This window comes from Tetrahymena thermophila (assembly GCF_000189635.1).
Source record: "Tetrahymena thermophila SB210 genomic scaffold scf_8254551, whole genome shotgun sequence".
Taxonomy (NCBI): domain Eukaryota; phylum Ciliophora; class Oligohymenophorea; order Hymenostomatida; family Tetrahymenidae; genus Tetrahymena; species Tetrahymena thermophila.
The window spans coordinates 393,717-413,676 of record NW_002476322.1 but is presented as its reverse complement, the minus strand read 5'-3'; the positions used below and the strand labels follow the sequence as shown (position 1 = coordinate 413,676).

The window sequence follows — 19,960 nt, the reverse complement described above, 5'->3', positions numbered from 1 at the left end:
GCTACAAATATATCCTATTAGCACTTATAAAAATACCAAGGTATAAAAGCACTTTACTTTCATATTTAAGTAATTTTTTTTTATCAAACTTTGCTCTGCTTTCTCTTATTATTTTACTAAATCTTTTTCATACAATTTTTAATTTATCTATCTTAATCAAAATTTAAGCACAACTTTTTTCAGTAAATTCAGTAGATTTTTATTTCTTTTTTGTTTAATAAGCATAATCTAAGTAAATATATCATCATTAAAATCTAATTTAAAAAAAAAGCAACTTTAATTAAGTTCGAATTAATTAATATCCACATATTCATTTAATACAAAGGAAACAAATTAATTCCATAAATTTTAGAAATTTAATAAAATCATGTTCATCAGATTTGTATTAGCATTTTTGTTTCACTTAGTTATATTGTAATAAATAATTTAGATATTTTTTTTGCGTAAGAAAATGAAATGTTTTTTATTTTATTATGTTATTTACATATAGTTTTTTATGTATAATACAGTTAAAAAATAAGCTTTTTTCTAATAATATTTTGATAATTTCTTTACAATCTTTTTATATTTATTATTCAGATATTTTGCTATCACATAGATAATTAGTTAGTCAATTTTTCTTAAAATATCTAAATAACTATTTTTTTTTTCAATAAAAATAATTAATGTGCAAAACAAACATTTTTATGAAATCTTTTTAAAAAATATGAATAAAATATCCTCTATATATACCTTAAAAAATGCTATTATAATCAAAATTTGAGAAAATTCATTAACTATTAAAAAAAATTTTTTCAAATTTAAATTATTTTTAATATAAAAATAATTTGGATTCTTGATAAATGAAGTATCACATTATATAATATTTCATACTTAGGATATTTTTATTTATTTTAAAAAGTTAAAACATTTTTTTAAAATAATACTTCTAAAAATAAAATATAAAAATAAGTAAGAATTCGATTTTTAAAATCATTAATTTTAACTTTAATTAAATCATACATTTATTTGAGCACATTTATTAAGTAAATAAAATTATCTATCCTTATAAATTAAAATCTTGCCATCATTTAATTATGTTTTTATGTAATAATATAAATTCCAATCAACCTATAATTCATTACGATAATAATTATAAAATTCTTAGCTTCTGGTATTAAAAAATTATTTATAATTAAATTTTTAATTATGAATAATCATAATTTAATGATATCTTGACTAATTACCAAGATATTCAGTAACCATTTTAAAATATATTTTTGGTTAGCAGATTTTTCTTATTTCAAACCTTTTATTTCTGTTAAAAACAATCTATTCATTTTTATAAATATTGTTAAGTGTCAATTTGTTTTTATTTGTACTTAATGTAAATAAATGAAATTATTTTTTATGCATATTAATAAATTTAAATTTAAGTTAAATCATATCAAATGAATAAAAAGCTAAAAAAGATTTATTTTCAAAAATTTCAAATAGTAAAATAAATTCTTTTTTATCCTCATAATAATTAGAGTGTATTGTGTGCGTATATTATGATAAGCGAGTTGATTCTTTAATTATTTATTTCTTATTTAAATCAAATATTCCAAAATATTTTTTTTTGTCTTCATAAAATAGCATTGGAAGGAAAATATTATTTTGGTTATCTTTTTCAACTTATGAATATTCTATTATGTTGTCTTTAATTAGTTTAAGCTTATTTTCTTTTTGATCTAATTAAAGAATATATAAATTATACAGGTATTCATCTAAATCTTCATAATAATATTTAAATAGCAAAATAAATTCTTTTTTTTCTTCATTCAAATAAGATAATCTTAAATCTGGATCATTTAAGATTAGGATCTTTTCATTTATAAATTACTTGCTATTTACATCATATATTCCAAAATATAATTATTCATCTTCTTTATAAGTCATAGGTAAGTATAAATTATTATAGGAATCTTTTTCAAATTTTGAGTATGACATAATATATGTTTTTAACTCTAAAACTTTATTATATAAGCCATCATCTTATTCTTTTGGTAAAATTGAACATAAATTATAGTATGAAGGTCCTCCATAATCTTAATCATCTTCAATAAAAATTATCTCAGATTTATTATCATTATATAGGTAATTTTTGATACGTTTATCAAATGATTTTCCTAATTTGCCATTACATCTAACAGGATATAAATAAGAAATAGTTTTTTTAATTTTTTAATCTATCAACTAAAAAACAATAGATTAATTTGTCCTCCTTATTATAGAATATTCTAAATTAGGTGTTTATGATATTTGATCATTACAATTTTACAATTTTTCTAAATAGTAAGATCCTTATCTATTAAACCACAAAAAGTTTAAATCGTAGCTTATAATTTATCTATATTCATTTTTTATAGTCAAACATGGGTAAACAATTGAGTTTTTTAACAATATTGGAGGATAATAGTGCAATACCTTATAATATTAAGAAATTTAATTAAAATCTTAGTAAATAAAGTTGAAACTATAATCATAGTTCTTTTTTCCTTTTATCTTTGATATCACCATATTAAAAGTACTAGTGTATTATATATATCTATTTGAATCTCTCAATTAAATTAAAATTTCTTTTTTATTAACTAATATTTTATGTATAATACAACATTTCATAAAAGATTTTATACCACTCTAATCAGAATTATCGTCAGTTGACATTTAATTTTAAAATAAATCCTTTTCTCTCCAATCAACCAAATTCATATTACTATCTTTTGCTTTTATTATAAACGTCCAACTAGAAAATAATTTATTCTATCTACTCTTTAATTAAATAGGTAATACAAAAGCTTGTATAATTTTTTTTTACTTTTTTGATGAAACTATGTAAGGATTTTTTGTTTCTCTAATTATTGCTAGATTAAATATGTTTAATTAAAAAATTTTTGTTTCCAAAACTACAAATAAAATTAATTTGTTTTATTCATTTTTTGAATAGCCTGATAAGCTGTTCTTATCACTACTTTTGAAATAGTAATTAAACTCACTCTAAGTAATAGGGAGTAGTCTCAATAGTAAACAAGATTATTGTTAAAATATTTTCTATTCCACAAATCTTTGATTGATGTCTATTTTAAAAAGTACTTATTGACATTGATAGTAAATTATTTTATCCTAAAAATAATCTATACTATTTTCAAATTCGCCTAGATCTTCTTCAGGCATGTGATTATCAAAAATATATTCTTAATCTTTTATATAGAAAGAGTCTTTGAAATTATGCTTCATAATTAATGTTAGATCAAGGTTAAGAATATGTAATTCAACTTCAGTAGCTGACTATAGTGATAATAAAATATATTTACCTCCTAAAACTCCAGCTTTAAAATTGATTTTAGATTAAGCATCCTAAATCTTGAACTCATAGGATATCAAAGTCTCTGGTTTATTGCTTATATCTAAAAGAGAAATATAAGATATTTCCCCTTAGATTCCGTATTTATACATACAATTTAATAAGTTAATTTAATCTCCTCGAAAATTTATTTCATATAAGTCATTTTTATAGAGACGAGTTGGTATAAATAAGACTCTACAATAATCTTATTTAGATAATTTTATTTTATTTACAGAAATAGTTTCAGGTTAATAATCTTGGTGTTTAAAGAGATTAGGTCTAGTTACTTATTCTAATTCTACAGATTGTAAATATTCTTCATACTTACTTTATTCAATTAAGCTTTTAGAGTTCATTTTTTTTTGACTGATAGATAGTTAATGTGTTTTTAATAATTTATTATTGATATTAAATTATAAAAAGAATATATATATAGAGTGATTAAACATAGATTTAAGGAGATCATATTAAAATTTGTATAATGATCTCATTAAATAATAATATCTAATTATTAAAAAAGTAACTATAGAATCATATAATTGAGTTTGAAAGATATTATATTTAATTTTTTTTGAAATTTATTCTATTTATTTTTATCATCAGATACAAATTAATAAATAATAATAAAAAAATAAAGTAATTTAAAATAGATTTTTATATTTAAAGATTTTATTAATTTTTTAATTACTTGCAAAAAATTATAAAAAATTTTTTATAAAGACACTATATTCTTGATATAATAAGTATTTCTTTTAAAGACTATTTGAGAAAAAGAATATTTTATCAGAAAAAAAGTTAAAGTATTAACAATTCTTGTTATTTTTATTTTAAAATCAATCTATTTTAATTTTGAAAAGAATTTATTTAATTTTCTTAAAGTTTCTGATATAAGAATAATTATAGCCCCTAAAGATAAAATTCTAATCTTTTTTTTGATCTCTTACTCTGATTATGAAAGTCTAAAAAATAAAATACGGTTGTGATAAATACTAAAATAATAAATTTTATATAAAAATATAGTGAATAAAATTTTTATATTCTTCAATTTTTCTTTTGTTTTTTTATCTAAAATAAACAGTTTTTTTATTTTTGTCTGAGTTTAAATATCTAATTGAGTGAATCGATTTATATGAAGAATTGAGGTAAGTATGAGAGAGAAAAGTATTAATAGAAATAAAGAATGAGTAATAATTTATATATTTTATAAGATTAAGATATTTTAAATGAATATTTAAGATAAATGAGAGAGAATATATATTTTTTAAATTTAAATTCTTGATAAATGTAGTATCACATTAGGTGATATTTCACATGTAGGATATTTTTATTTTAAAAAGCTAAAATGTTTTTTTAAAATAATACTTCAAAAAATAAAATATAAAAATAAGTAAGAATTCGATTTTTAAACTTTAATTAATTCATTTATTTATTTGAGCACATTTATTAAGTAAATAAAATTATCTATCCTTATAAATTAAAATCTTGCCATCATTTAATTATGTTTTTATATAATAATGTAAATCCCAACCAACCTATAATTCATTAAGATAATAATTATAAAATTCTTAGCTTCTGGTATTAAAAAATTATTTATAATTAAATTTTTAATTATGAATAATCATAATTTAATGATATCTTGACTAAGTACCAAGATCTTATTTAGCCTATTTAAAATATATTTTTGGTTAGCAGATTTTTCTAATTTCAAACCTCTTGTTTCTGTCAAAAATAATAATCTGCCTATTTTTATCACTACTTTTAAGTATCAATTTGTTTTTATTTGTACTTAATGTAAAATAAATGTTTTATATTTTATGCATATTTATAAATTTAAATTTAAGTTAAATCATATCAAATGAATAAAAAGCTAAAAAAGAATTTTTTCCAAAAATTTCAAATAGTAAAATAAATTCTTTTTTATCCTCATAATAATTAGAGTGTATTGTGTGCGTATATTATGATAAGCGAGTTGATTCTTTAATTATTTATTTCTTATTTAAATCAAATATTCCAAAATATTTTTTTTTGTCTTCATAAAATAGCATTGGAAGGAAAATATTATTTTGGTTATCTTTTTCAACTTATGAATATTCTAGTATGTCGTCTTTAATTAGTTTAAGCTTATTTTCTTTTTGATTTTCTTAATCCAATTAAAGAATGTATAAATTATACAGGCATTCATTTAAATCTTCATTATAACATGAAAATAGCAAAATAAATTCTTTTTTTTCTTCATTCAAATAAGATAATTTTAAATATTGATCTTTTAGGATTAGGATCTTTTCATTTATAAATTACTTGCTATTTACATCATATATTCCAAAGTATAATTATTCATCTTCTTTATAAATCATAGGTAAGTATAAATTTTTATGAGAATCTTTTAAAAATTTTGAGTAAGACATAATATATGTTTTTAACTCTAAAACTTCATTATAAAAGCCATCATCTTATTCTTTTGGTAAAATTGAACATAAATTATAGTATGAAGGTCCTTCATAATCTCTACCATGTTCAATAAAAATTATCTCAGATTTATTATCATTATATAGGTATTCATAGATATGTTTATCAGTTGTGTCAGGATATTCATAATAAATAATTGTTTTAATTTTTTAATCTATTAACTAAAAAACAATAGATTAATTTGTCCTCCTTATTATAGAATATTCTAAATTAGGTGTATATGATATTTGATCATTACAATTTTACAATTTTTCTAAATAGTAAGATCCTTATCTATTAAACCACAAAAAGTTTAAATCGTAGCTTATAATTTATCTATATTCATTTTTTATAGTCAAACATGGGTAAACAATTGAGTTTTTTAACAATATAGGAGGATAATAGTGCAATACCTTATAATATTAAGAAATTTAATTAAAATCTTAGTAAATAAAGTTGAAACTATAATCATAGTTCTTTTTTCCTTTTATCTTTGATATCACCAAATTAAAAGTACTAGTATTTTAATGATATCTATTTGAATCTCTCAATTAAATTAAAATTTCTTTTTTATTAAATAATATTTTATGTATAATACTAAATTTCATAAAAGATTTTAAACGACTGTTATCTGAATTATCATTAATTGAATTTTTTTTTTTTTTAAATAAATCTTTTTCTCTCCAATCAAACAAATTCATATTACTACCTTTTACTTTTATTATAAATGTCCAACTAGAAAATAATTTATTCTATCTACTCTTTAATTAAATAGGTAATACAAAAGCTTGTATTATTTTTTTTTACTTTTTTGATGAAACTATGTAAGGATTTTTTGTTTCTCTAATTATTGCTAGATTAAATATGTTTAATTAAAAAATTTTTGTTTCCAAAACTACAAATAAAATTAATTTGTTTTATTCATTTTTTGAATAGCCTGATAAGCTGTTCTTATCACTACTTTTGAAATAGTAATTAAACTCACTCTAAGTAATAGGGAGTAGTCTCAATAGTAAACAAGATTATCCTTAAAATATTTTCTATTCCACAAATCTTTGATTGATGTCTATTTTAAAAAGTACTTATTGACATTGATAGTAAATTATTTTATCCTAAAAATAATCTATACTATTTTCAAATTCGCCTAGATCTTCTTCAGGCATTTCATTATCAAAAATATATTCTTAATCTTTTATATAGAAAGAGTCTTTGAAATTATGTTTCATAATTAATGTTAGATCAAGGTTAAGAATATGTAATTCAACTTCAGTAGCTGACTATAGTGATAATAAAATATATTTACCTCCTAAAACTCCAGCTTTAAAATTGATTTTAGATTAATCTTCCTAAATCTTGAACTCATAGGATATCAAAGTCTCTGGTTTTTTGCTTATATCTAAAAGAGAAATATAAGATATTTCCCCTTAGATTCCGTATTTATACATACAATTTAATAAGTTAATTTAATCTCCTCGAAAATTTATTTCATATTAGTCATTTTAATAGAGATGAGTTGGTATAAATAAGACTCTACAATAATCTTATTTAGATAATTTTATTTTATTTACAGAAATAGTTTCAGGTTAATAATCTTGCTGTTTAAAGAGATTAGGTCTAGTTACTTATTCTAATTCTACAGATTGTAAATATTCTTCATACTTACTTTATGCTATTAAGCTATTAGAGTTCATTTTTTCTTGATTGATAGATAGTTAATGTGTTTTTAATAATTTTTTATTGATATTAGATTTTTAAAAGAAATATATATATAGAGTGTTTAAGCATAGGTTTAAGGAGATCATATTAAAGTTTGAATAAAGATCTCATTAAAAAATAATATCAACTTATTATTTAACTAACTATTGCTATATAAAACATAAAATCAGACTTTTAGTTATTTAATTTTTAACTGAAATTAAAAAAATAAATAACATCATATTATTGAGTTTGGAAGATATAAAATTCAAATTTTTTTGAAAATATTTCTATTTTTACTTTTTTATTGCTGTAAATTAACAAATAATAATAAATAATTTTAATAAATTAATTTAAAATTGATTTTTAAATTCAAAGGTGTTGTTAATATATTAATTATTTGCAAACAATTAAAAACTATTTTTTATATTCTTTTAAAATAAGTATTATTATTAAATACTATTTGAGGGAAGAATATTTTATCAGAAAAAAAGTTAAAATATTAACAATTAATTCTTGCTATTTTTATGCTTTAATCAATCTATTTTAATTTTGAAAAGAATTTATATAATTTTCTTTAAGTTTCTGATACAAGAATAATTATTGTTCCTAAAAGATAAGAATCATATCTTTTTTCTCTCTTACTCTGATTATCTAAAGTCTCAAAAAAAAAAATGGTTGAGTATATAAATGAAAAATCAACTTTATCTTAAAAGTTAATTAATAATTTTTTTATATACCTCAATTTTTCATTTCTTTTATATCAAATATAGCAAGATGCCATTCAAAAATTTCGTCGTTTATTGATAAAAATAATAAAATAAAATATCTTTTTTAAGAAATAAATAAATAAAGATATATAGTATATTTTTAAATATAATTTGAGTTTTACACAAAACCAAAGATGTATTGTAAATCTTGCCATTAATTTTAAATTAGGAAATAAGGTTTTATAGTTATCATTTTTATAAATTTTTAGTTTTATTTTTTAAATTAAAAAATGTTTTAAAATACTAAAAAAATTTTATTATATTTACTGAATAATTTATCTTCAAAGAGATCATTAATCCTATAAATTTATCAACTAAAGAAATGAAAAGAATAGTATAAATAATAAATAAAACATATTGCTCTCAAAATTAGAATCTAGCAAAAATAATTTCTTTAGATATCTAAAAAACTCCTTTGTTAGATTAATAACTAAGAAATAAGTTACTTTTAAGACAAGTCTTTACTAACTAAGAAAAAACACACTTCTTTTTAAATAACTAAGTCAAGTAGGATAATTAGATTTTTAAAATAACAGGAAATAGTTTTTTTGATGCTTTTTATGCTGCTTACTGCTTACATGGAGAAGTTATGATTTCTGCAAGTGATATATGGCTTTCAATTTGTCATAAGTTAGGATAAGACATAAACAGAGATTAATAAAAATTTGAAAAATTTTTTAATACCTCTGAAGGGATAAATATGCCTACTATTTAGATTGAATCTTCTGTTTTAGGCTAAAAGGTGTTCCCATGCAAAGAAAATAGATGGGATCTCATTTTAGATATATTTAATTATTAATTCTAAAGGCGTGTTCAAGGATAAATAGGATTACTAATTAAAAATGATTTTGATCTTTTTTCTTCAAATTTGGTAGAACAAACATCAGCTAACATCTTTTTATTATCTTAAATGGAAAGCAATTTACGCTTTTAATCTTGCTCTGTATGCGGAATTTAAAAAATTCATTTTATAGGAGGAATTGAAGATTTTGAACATTTGGCTTTTAAGATTAAGTGTTTAATAGAAAATAATTTTGCTGATTGGTACTTTAATAGCTTCTTTTTAGAACCAATCTTCAAAATTGTAAATAAGTTTATTGATTAAATGAAGCATCCTAAAGACATAGATATTTAGTTTTGGAATAATGTATTCAATCAAAAGAGTGTTGATGAAGAATATTGTGGCAAAATAATTAGTGAGAAGCAAATTTTTGATGGTTGGATAAAATATTTCTTTAGAAGTGAACTTTAAAAAGAAAAGATTCCAAATTTTCTATCATTTACATTTGTTCCTTTTAAAGATACCACATAAAATAAAGATTTTAAGCTGAAATTTTCAACTGGAATGATAGGAATTGAAGAAGTAAATCATAATGTTTTTCGCCCAACTACTTTCGTTAAAATTAGTGAGGTTATAGAAAATTGAATCAAACAATTGTTAGCAATAAACATTCATAGAATTAAACTCAAACTAATTATGGTTGTCATTCAGGATTTTTATAATATCGTTAACATGTAATTTAAAGATTGATTCCTATTAAAAGAAATTAATACATATTTATGGTATTTTAATAAATAACAATATACAATATAAATAAATTGAATAATTTATTAAATTAAATAAATAATTTAAAATTTTTAAATGATTGCTTTAAAAATAATTTAACTTTTTCTAATAGTAAAACTTTAATAATTATTTCTTGGTTATTTCCATTTTTACAAAAATTATTATTGTTGCTTTAGTTAAAATTCCTCAAAGATTTTCTTATTTTTCCTCCATGTCTTTATGGTAATTTTCTTCGATTGTATTTTGATTTCTATCAGTTGATATCTACTTAAGCATATATGAATCTCTTCCAGTATTCGGTGATGAAAATAATAATATATTTTCTTAATCTTTAAGATTAAAATAATTTAATGTAATAATTAATTTAAATTTATATATTAATTACTTTATTCACAACTTTAAAGTGATTGCATTTTTTTTGTTTCAGATTATCTTTCTTTCATTAAATCCAATTTAGTTGTAATATTTTTTTAAGAATAGTCTTTATATTTTAATTCTGAAAATATAAAATGATTAATTAAATATATTTTATACTTTAATTTTAAATTTTACAAATGTCACTGAATTATGTTTAAAAGGAGATTAGTTTTTTTTGTTGCTAACACAAAGAATGAAACTTTAATAAAAGATTTTATATCTTTTGTTTTAACTAAAGCTTCTTTAGCTATTTAAGTGTTTGTCTTTCTTATTACTTTTAATTATATTTTGAAACAAAATTTATTTTAGTTCCTAGTTTTTCTAGAATTCTTCGAATTGGTTTTTTAAATTTTTAAAAAAAACCAAATGAAATGTTCTTCACCATTAAAATAATATAGAGAGAATTAATTATGACTATAACGATATAAGCAATAATAACAAGATAATTATACTAATTGCTGTATATAAACACTCCCATCAATACAGTCACAGCACATACTGAAGTAGTTATATGATCCAAGTTGTTTAACTAAATCCTTTTGTATGGCTTATAAATTATTAACATTATTGAATATAAGCTTATTATAACAAATACAATAATTCCTTTAGTTTTAATATCCTAAGAGTAGAAATTCAAAGATAAGATTATTGATATTTTTTAAGCCATCTTTACAAATTCCCAATAAAAGCATTTATTAGTATATTCTTTATACAAATATCCAAACTTTCTCTACACAATTAATGACATGAGTTTATTTTAATATTTTTTTAATTAAAAGAATAAAAGACAAGGGAATAGTAGAACATAAGCAAATAAAAATGGTAAAACCAAAGTAAGTCCCCATTAATAATAACTCTCAGTGTAACACTCATATGTAACATTTTTTAGTATATAGTCTTAACTTCCTATTTTTCTGCATGATAAAAGAGAAATAAGTTATGAAACCAAATCAGGCTGAGAGTAGATCAGTTAAAATATCATAGCTGTATACATCATTTTCAAAGGTATTTTCTTCAACTTCATTATCTCTGAATATATTAAAATTCCCAAAAAAAGAAGGAAGAGATATACTATAGGCATTGCTAATGAAAATATTAGCTTTTAATACATAATAGGAACTGGACTATTAAATTTTTTGATAGCACAGTCTAGCGAATTCGTAGTTTAAGAAATAGGTGCACCAAAATACTAAAAAAAATTTACTAAGCCTTATATTATTTATTATTTATTAAAATTATCGAATTGCAAAAATTTAAGAAATAAAATCTAATATGTAAAGAAATTTAAAAATAAATTTAAGAAACTAGTTTTAATTTTAAAATAAGAAGCTTGATTACCTATAGGAACAGTAAGATTAAAAGTTGAGATACAAGATATAATTTAAAAATAAGTTGTGAATATTTTAATATAAACACTTACAGGATTCTTTTCTTATTTATAAGCCTTTTGTTACATAACTGCTAGATCAACATATTATTTTTTGAGCTTTAAAAAAAAACTTAAATAACATTTCTTAGCAATCTAATAATCATTGGATTTGATTGATATAAACATAGATATAAGTGTCCATGCTGATATAAAAACTATAACTAAATAATTTTAAGAAATCTCATCACATTTTACACAAGAATACTTTCCTACTTTTGAATAGCTGCTCTTCCAAAATTTGCCATTTATCTATTTTTACAAAATTTAAATTTCTACTTCTAAATATTTATGCATAAATGTTTTAAATATATTAACAACATTTTTTCTATTTTATTAAATTATTTTTTCATGAAATAACTAAAAAAAAATGTGAATATATAGTAATCATAAATGTTGAGATTTATTCATATTAATACTCTAAATTACTTTTAATCAATCTTAATGTTGGGTATGAATATAAAAATTTTTAATTGTTTAAGTTAAAAAAAATGTTTATAGGTGAATATTTAAGTTAATAAGAATATAAGAAAATTTGCAGTATTAAAAAATTTTTAATTTTTAGAATTTATTTAATTTAATTTTTAAAATTAAATTTCCTTTCAATATATTTAAAAAATATTAATAAAATCAATTCTTACTAAAAATTAATCATAAAATTATCTTTTTTTATCTGTAAAAATGAGTGGAGGATTTTTGCTTTTATTTTTGTAAATAAATTATTTTTCCAAATAAAAAAAAATATTTATTTAAAATTAAATAAATTAATTATTTTTTTCTTCATTTTACATCACACTCTTCGCAAAGTGGTCCAATGTGTCCTTCAAAACAAATTTTATCTCCATATGGTCCTCCATTGCAATTTGCTAATAAATTACTACAGGAAATAATATTATCATCATAGATTTCTTTTCTCCAAAACCCTTAATCTAATATCATTTAGCTTCCGCCTAAGCATTCTGCTCCTTCAGGACATTTATGGCATGACACTTTATCAAAGGAATAAGTACCTTTATCACATATAGTGCATTCTTCGTATCCATTATATTTTTACTTAATTTCACCAATTTAACAATCCTAAATTTAGACCTCTACTTGAAAGGAATAATTATTATTTTAATCTATAGATTCAAGCTTTATTTAATCACTGGTAATCAATAATGTGACATTAGTTAACGGTTTGCCAATTAAATATATGTTTTTAAATGAGAAGAAACTGTTTGCGATATTATAAATAGCTTTAGTCTCTCCTTTAAAGTAATATTCTGAAAAATTTTATGTTTCTAAATCAACTTGTAATTTTAGATAAGTGGTTTGTATTTAATCTGGATTATCAAATTTCATCAAATCCATTTGGTCATTTCTTAAACTAAATGTCATATCAGGTAATAAAGCTCCACTTCGGTGTTTTGTGATAATAATTTTATTTGATTAATTTTAAATATTAGATAAATTATTAGTTAAATCACTTATTTCTTCTAAAATAAGTTTTGTTGGATAAGAAAAAACATTTTAACCATATAAAAAAGCTGTATTATTTTATATTTAATTATTTAAAAGGATAGGTATAATTCCATCATATTTAATACCACCACCTATTTTTGCTGTGTTGTTGACTATAATGTTATTATATAAAATTAGTTAATCGTTTTAAGTTGTCTATTAACTAGTAAAATATATAGCTCCACCTTTTCCCTTATCAGCTTTGTTTCTGTAAAACTTATTTTCTACAATTGAAAAGTTATAAACCTAATTAGATAATTTTTTTGTTTAATAAATTGTAATTAAAATTGAAAATGTCTGAAAAATTTTATTTACACCCATTTAATTTTGCTAAATAGAAAAAACTCCTCCATTTTATCCTGAAATATTGTCTAAGAACATACACCCTTTTACTTTTGTTTCAGAAGTTGGGTTTATCATTTGTATAACTCCTCCTTCTTTTGACTTTTTAGAATTTAAAAAAAATAAAATAAATTTAGTTAAAATTTATTTAGTTTTTTACTTATATATTTGTAAAATTAGATTCAAAAAGAGTAAGTTAAGAAGATTGTAAAAGTCCAAACCCACCATAGCAGTTTTGTAAACATTAAATATAAGAAAAATTAGATGATTCTATTTAGACAACAGATTCAACAAAGTTAAAAAACGATATATTCTAATTAATTGTAGAATGTTATTGCAGCATCCTAAAGCTCTTAGGTGAATTTTAAAATTAAATATTATGAGATGAAAGGTTTTTGATAAATACAGAGCTTTAATCGAAATATGCAACACCACCTATATTCATTTTTAATTACTAGATTTAGCAATTAAGAATTTTAAAATCAGATTAATAAGATTTAATTAGCATTTAATGATCGTTTGATTCTGAGTGGTTATCAATAATATCTTTTATGATTAATCTATCCATAACTATTTTACTATACTAAGCATATAAATATGTTGAAGGAGTTTAATAAAGTAATGTATTCGCTAGTAACAAGGAATTTGGGGTTGACGAGGAATTTGTTGTATAATAAGATCCATTTACTTCCAATTATGAGAAGCCAACTGACAACAAATAGCTAATATCTTATCCAAAAATGTTTGTAAAGTTAACATTAATTAACCAAATATTTGTATTTATCATATTTTGTTTACCAATATCGTCTTAACTATTTTTAAAATTAAAAAAATTTATCCAAAATTATTTTTTATAAAATTAAATGAAAATTTTATGATTTAAGAATAAAATATTAAAATAAAATTCTGTTTTCAGCATTTAATTTTTAATTAAATAAAAAATTTCCTAAATAAGCATTCAATTTAAAATTAAAAGACATATAAAATTAATAAAGTATGTCATTTAAAAGTGTAAAATTAAAGATTTTTGGCTTTACTTAATGTAGATTAAAGATGATTGTGTTTTTAATTGATATATATTTTCAAAAGAGCTATCTTGAATAGATAATAGCAAGTTAGTCCCATAAAAGTCAAAAAATAAAGCTCCTCCATTCAATTTTGTAAGCGAATCTTTGAAAGTTGATTGTGTTATGTTAACAATTAAATTATCAGCAAATGAAGAAATATAAATAAAACCTCCTATATGCGATTATGAAACTAAGAAAGTTGATTATAAAATTTATATTTATTTAGATTTTGCAAATATAGAACCTCCTTTTAGGCTAATTTTATCTAATATTTAATTGGGAAGTATATTTTATTAAGAAAAATAAAGCATCGTATCAAATATGCAATCATTAACTTATATGTTTTGTGTTACCAAATAGAGAGCGTTTGAATCTGAGTTTGAAACTAAGCTAGTAAATTAACTTTTATTTATAATAATATCTCCTACAGTATTTGAAACTTACAGTGCTGTGCTTGAGGTTACTATAGAATTAGGGATTCCGAGTAACTTATTATTTTTGAATTAGCAATTTTAAATTAAGTAGGTGTTTTTATATGAAGCAATTATAAAAATAGGATTAGCTTATTTGTATTCCTTTGATTGAATTAACAAAATATTTTAAAAGGTGCTATTTGTTATATTGATAATAGCTTGGTTTGTTTTTAAATTTGAAATATCAATCAAATTTGAATCATAAGCAATTTTTTAATTTATTGTTAAATTAGATATTGTAATGTTTTGAGTTTCTTAAATAGAAATACAACTTGATGAAGGCTTATTTTAATACTGATTAGCAAAGCTGTTTGAATAAGAACAATTAAAAACTGAAGCTTAGAATTGATAGGATTAATCACAATTTATAAAGGAAAAATAGTGATTATCAATAAATTATATGTTTTAAATAGAAATGTTTAAAATATTATTTGTTGTTAATAGATTTGTAAAGAAATATTAATCTTCATACTATTGATTGCTTTAAGCTATGCTATTATTTTAAACTGTAAAATTTGTTGCTATTATTTAATGATCTGGTGAAGGCAAACTTGAAAATAAAGATGAAAAAAATAAATTTTATGATATTGTTGTAAAGGAGTTATTTACTAAAACTATTTAGCTCATGTAAAAACTTAAATTTTAGTACTCTTCTTATGCTTCAATTTAAAACAAATTAGCATTACAAAAAGTATTTCCAGCTATGTTTACGTTTGTAATATTTATTTCACCAGCATAAAATAGAGATGTTGTATATTATTTTTTGAGAATTCTTTTCATCGAGCAATAATTATTTAAAATATTCAATCCATTAATTTACAAGTAAGTATGAGTAATTTGAGTAAATAAAACTAAATCGCCTATGTCTGAATTAGTTATATTTAAATTCTAAATCGTTACCTTTTAACAAAGAAGAAGTTATTAATTATTGTAAATAGGAAAATTTTACATTTTTAGCTCCATTTGATGTTATAAAATGCTTGTTTCTAGTAAAAGAGTTTGTATCAAGAGTTGTATTTTGTATAATTAAGTCAGAATTTATTAACTAAATCCTGTTGCAATCTTATTTTTCCTAATTAATACTCTGCATTTTTATATTTGTTAATTGAACTTGGTTTAAAATGGAATTAAATGTGAGAGAGCAATTAGGAATTTCAGTGGTGTTAAATTAAAGAATTATATTGTCTATCGAAATAAATGAAAAGTTGCTGAATACAAAATCTCCTAATAATATTATTGTTGCAGGTTACTAGTTTGCATCTGTAGAGTAAGAATTAAATGAGATTTGCAAGATATCTAAAATGAGCAAATTGAAAAAATATTCAAACAAATTCAAAGGGTATTTGTAATTTGTATAAATTGTAGTCTTAATGCTTTTAGTACTCTGTATAAATCTTTGGTATCTTTGATTCTTATAATTTTAAAAATAATTTGAATTATATTTTATTTTCAAAATAAGAAATTACCACCAAAAATGAGTATGCAATGCTTTAATAAGAAGTAAAAGGGTAGTCTTTAGTACCTTAACCAAAACTGTTGTTTTATGTGTATGGTGATTAGCTATTTAGAAAATAGAATTCAAAAGAACAAGATAAGCACATTTCAACATTTTAAAGGCATTTAGAAATATCAAAAAATAAATTGGAATAATCAGCATAAATAAACAGCTATTTCTAAACAGGAGTTAAGGAAATATCTTAGATTGTTTATTGATATTGAGTCTTAACCATTAAAAATTACTCATAGAATTTTGTTTAATTATTAAATTTAAAGATGTAAACGTTTCCTTATAGCTAAACTCCAGCAACAATTAAATTAATTTACTCAATATACTTAAGGACTGTTATAAAGGGAACTACTTACAAAATTTATTTTATAGAATAATCTGTTTCAGAGAATTGGCTAATGATATTATTACAATCTTAGAAAACTATCATTTTAGATATACTTATTTTGATCATTTTTAGAATGCTGCATTTGCTTACTTTTAACAATATTTTAAAAATTAAAACTAAAATTTGATAATATTTTATAAAGCAAATTAAAAAATGATTTTTAAGGCAGTGAAGATTTATTTTTTTAAGAATTTTTTGAAAATTAAGCTTAATTTTAAAAATATTAATTTAAAATTTATTTTTAATTTTTATTATCAGCTATTGAAATAAAATCTATTTTGAAATATTTAATTGCTATTATATTTTAATTTAAAGTGCTTGAAAATATTAGTAAAGTATCTTCTCTGTTTTATTGTTGAAAAGATTTATGTTAAAATTAAAATTTCAATCAGTTTTATTTTTGAATTTTATTTAATTAGCATTTTAAGAAATTTTAAATAAATAAATTCTACTTTAGTATTGGTATATGAAAGTTGTGTTAAAGTCCCAGACATACATTTTTCCTATTGCTGATGCAGAATATACTTTTTGGTCATTTAGATCGTATATATGACTAAATTATAAAGCAGAACCATCTGGTGCAAAATAGCTTAGATATGTTTAAGTGTTCAAATTGATTGCTATTACAGAAGTAGGTGAGCTATAAGAATTAATAGATACATATAAATAGTGATCAGGATATTGTATAAGTGTATAAGAATAAGAACCAAACCAATTCATATTGCCCAATACACTAAAATATGAAAACTTAAAATAAAATATTTATTTAATAATTTATTTAGTTAAAATATTAGAAGAATTTACTTTTAGGGTATCTGTACTAAATATCATTATATTCCCATTTTCTAGCTTATAAGCAACTTAAGTATTATTTGAGTTTATCACAACTTGAGTGCTTGTTTAATCTTAATAAATCCCAGATTAGTAATTATAGTAAGTCTGATATCCTCCTGACTAGTTTGATGTTTCAAGAAAGTAAGAATTAGTCTACTAAAAAATAGAAACATAAATATCCTATTAATTCAAAGAGAGACATAGTCTTGGAATTTTTTATGTTACACTATAATCTATAAAGTAAGTATATAAAATTAATTATTAGTTAATAAAAAGTAAAATAAATTAATTAAATTAAATTAAATTAAAAAATTTTAACATTAATTTATAGTTCGTCAAAAATAAAAAAAAATTTCTTTAACAATTAATTTTGATTTTTTATCGTTAATAATGCATAAAAATTGTATATTGATATAATAAAATTAAAATTTACATAGTAAAAGGCTTTGTTATGGATTATTTTCCTACTTAAAATTATATATTTAAATATAATCTTTTGTTAAGAGGTACAGGTTAGAATCGTTATTGATCATAAAAGTATTCAAGTATGGAGAAAAAAATTATTTTATGAAAGCCAATTAAAACTTTGAAGGATCAACTGATTTAGGTATTTAATAGAGATTTAAGTTAAAAGAAGTATAGCAAACTAATAAATAGTTATAAATTAAGCTATCCTATTAGCTAATGATCAGGTTTGTAATAATTTGGCCAACGTTTGATTCGCTTTAAGAAATGGCTTTATATTAAGTAAATAAATTATATTTAATTTTGTTTATTTAATATGGATTGAAATTATCTTACTTAGTTGGTATATAAACTTAATTTAGTTTTCTTAATAATTTGTCATGTCCATTAAAATTACATTTAAATTTTAGCTTATAAACACATAATAAGAGTTTAGATATTGAGTTATTACATTACTTAGCCAATACTGTATTTCTGAATCAATAAAATAACAAATATTAATGCTTTGATAAAACAAAAATTCAATTTACATGGAAGGTCTACATTATAAATTAAGCCATCATCAGCATCCCATAGTTAACAACTATAATCGTATTTAATTAAAACTATATGTTTCTTATTAGGAAATGTTAGGCATTTGAGGTAGGATATACTTTGATCTATTTTTTTAGAAAATTAAATATGTTCAACATGAAATGAACTAATTTTTTTTGCTTAGAAAATAACAAATTACTTACTTATTTAATATGTTTTTGTAACATTTTATAATTGTAAATCATATGCGATTATTACATTTTGCAAAGAATACAAAACAACCACTGAGTTATCACTAAAGGCATCTCCCATTTATATTTATTAAACAATAGAAATCTACTAATTTACTCTCAAAGAGTATATATCTAATAAGTAAAACGAGTTAGAATTCAATCCAACTATAGAATTTATGCTAGGAATATACATAATCTACTAAATAGCAAAATTCACTTTTAAAATAAAATATTTGTTAAATAAAAAGATCATTTTAGGAGAGTAAAACTTTACACTCTACAGCATTTAAGACCTTTTGGGTTTCTTTGTCAACATAGTAAAATAAACTTCTCACAGATGTTTAATCAGTAACTTTGATTATTAAAATGTTGGTATTTGGTATCATAAGAATGCTTTATGGACTCATGTTATTTTCGCTTTGTATTCCTTTTATTTAACATAAAATAACTTATTTACTCATAAATACAATTTTATTACTGTGATATTCGTATATATCAGGGCAATAGCTTTAGCCATTTACTTTTATGTTATTTATCTAAAGAATAATAAAAAGTAATGTAAATTTAAGATATTTTAGATCAATTGAAATCATTCTGATAATTTTTTTAATTAACTAACTTATTTTACTAAATTTTTTCTTTTTTCTTTTTTAATTAATTTTTTCAATTAAACATTTACCATATATGTATGTATTGTAGGATGATTATTTTCATAGTAAATTTAGCATTTAAAATCAGTTTTTGTTCTATATATAAAACTATAAAGAAATCTAGATTTATAATTTTTAAAATTGTAAACATTTGATTTTTCACCTCATATTACTTATTAAAAGAGACTTTGAAATCAAAATATTAGCCATTACTTTAAAAATAAGTATAAATATTGAGATAATTACCCAAATAATTTATTGATAAATAATTCGGATT

The 19,960-nt window shown here is 20.5% G+C and overlaps 6 protein-coding genes across 6 annotated transcripts; 2 read left to right on the top strand and 4 right to left on the bottom strand. All coding sequences in view use genetic code 6, as the record gives it.

Annotated features, from left to right (window-relative positions):
• Positions 1 to 1,651: 1,651 nt before the first annotated feature.
• TTHERM_00310020 (hypothetical protein) lies at positions 1,652 to 3,723 on the bottom strand (the record flags this gene model as incomplete). The annotated part of the gene is made up of 5 exons (XM_001021078.2): positions 1,652 to 1,712; positions 1,865 to 2,167; positions 2,397 to 2,448; positions 2,658 to 2,741; positions 3,162 to 3,723. The coding sequence occupies 5 exons, from the start codon at positions 3,721 to 3,723 to the stop codon at positions 1,652 to 1,654; spliced, it is 1,062 nt and encodes a 353-aa protein (XP_001021078.2).
• Positions 3,724 to 5,717: 1,994 nt separating this feature from the next.
• On the bottom strand, positions 5,718 to 6,158 carry TTHERM_000310019 (transmembrane protein, putative; the record flags this gene model as incomplete). The annotated part of the gene is made up of 1 exon (XM_012798873.1): positions 5,718 to 6,158. The coding sequence occupies one exon, from the start codon at positions 6,156 to 6,158 to the stop codon at positions 5,718 to 5,720; it is 441 nt and encodes a 146-aa protein (XP_012654327.1).
• Positions 6,159 to 8,599: 2,441 nt separating this feature from the next.
• TTHERM_00310010 (hypothetical protein) lies at positions 8,600 to 9,703 on the top strand (the record flags this gene model as incomplete). The annotated part of the gene is made up of 1 exon (XM_001021077.1): positions 8,600 to 9,703. One exon carries the CDS (start codon positions 8,600 to 8,602, stop codon positions 9,701 to 9,703), a length of 1,104 nt encoding a protein of 367 aa, XP_001021077.1.
• Positions 9,704 to 10,030: 327 nt separating this feature from the next.
• Positions 10,031 to 10,547, bottom strand: TTHERM_000310009 (hypothetical protein; the record flags this gene model as incomplete). The annotated part of the gene is made up of 3 exons (XM_012798872.1): positions 10,397 to 10,547; positions 10,230 to 10,340; positions 10,031 to 10,173 (listed from the first exon to the last, which is right to left on the bottom strand). The coding sequence occupies exons 2-3, from the start codon at positions 10,285 to 10,287 to the stop codon at positions 10,031 to 10,033; spliced, it is 201 nt and encodes a 66-aa protein (XP_012654326.1). The 5' UTR covers positions 10,288 to 10,340; positions 10,397 to 10,547.
• Positions 10,548 to 10,632: 85 nt separating this feature from the next.
• On the top strand, positions 10,633 to 11,220 carry TTHERM_000310008 (hypothetical protein; the record flags this gene model as incomplete). Its single annotated transcript, XM_012798871.1, has 4 exons — positions 10,633 to 10,764; positions 10,840 to 10,959; positions 11,041 to 11,094; positions 11,158 to 11,220. The coding sequence occupies 4 exons, from the start codon at positions 10,633 to 10,635 to the stop codon at positions 11,218 to 11,220; spliced, it is 369 nt and encodes a 122-aa protein (XP_012654325.1).
• Positions 11,221 to 12,467: 1,247 nt separating this feature from the next.
• On the bottom strand, positions 12,468 to 19,715 carry TTHERM_00310000 (transmembrane protein, putative; the record flags this gene model as incomplete). The annotated part of the gene is made up of 14 exons (XM_001021076.2): positions 12,468 to 13,436; positions 13,506 to 13,634; positions 13,693 to 14,344; positions 14,570 to 15,972; positions 16,022 to 16,483; positions 16,539 to 17,056; positions 17,420 to 17,714; positions 17,772 to 18,034; positions 18,235 to 18,537; positions 18,797 to 18,925; positions 19,004 to 19,249; positions 19,308 to 19,460; positions 19,512 to 19,569; positions 19,713 to 19,715. The coding sequence occupies 14 exons, from the start codon at positions 19,713 to 19,715 to the stop codon at positions 12,468 to 12,470; spliced, it is 5,583 nt and encodes a 1,860-aa protein (XP_001021076.2).
• Positions 19,716 to 19,960: the final 245 nt, after the last annotated feature.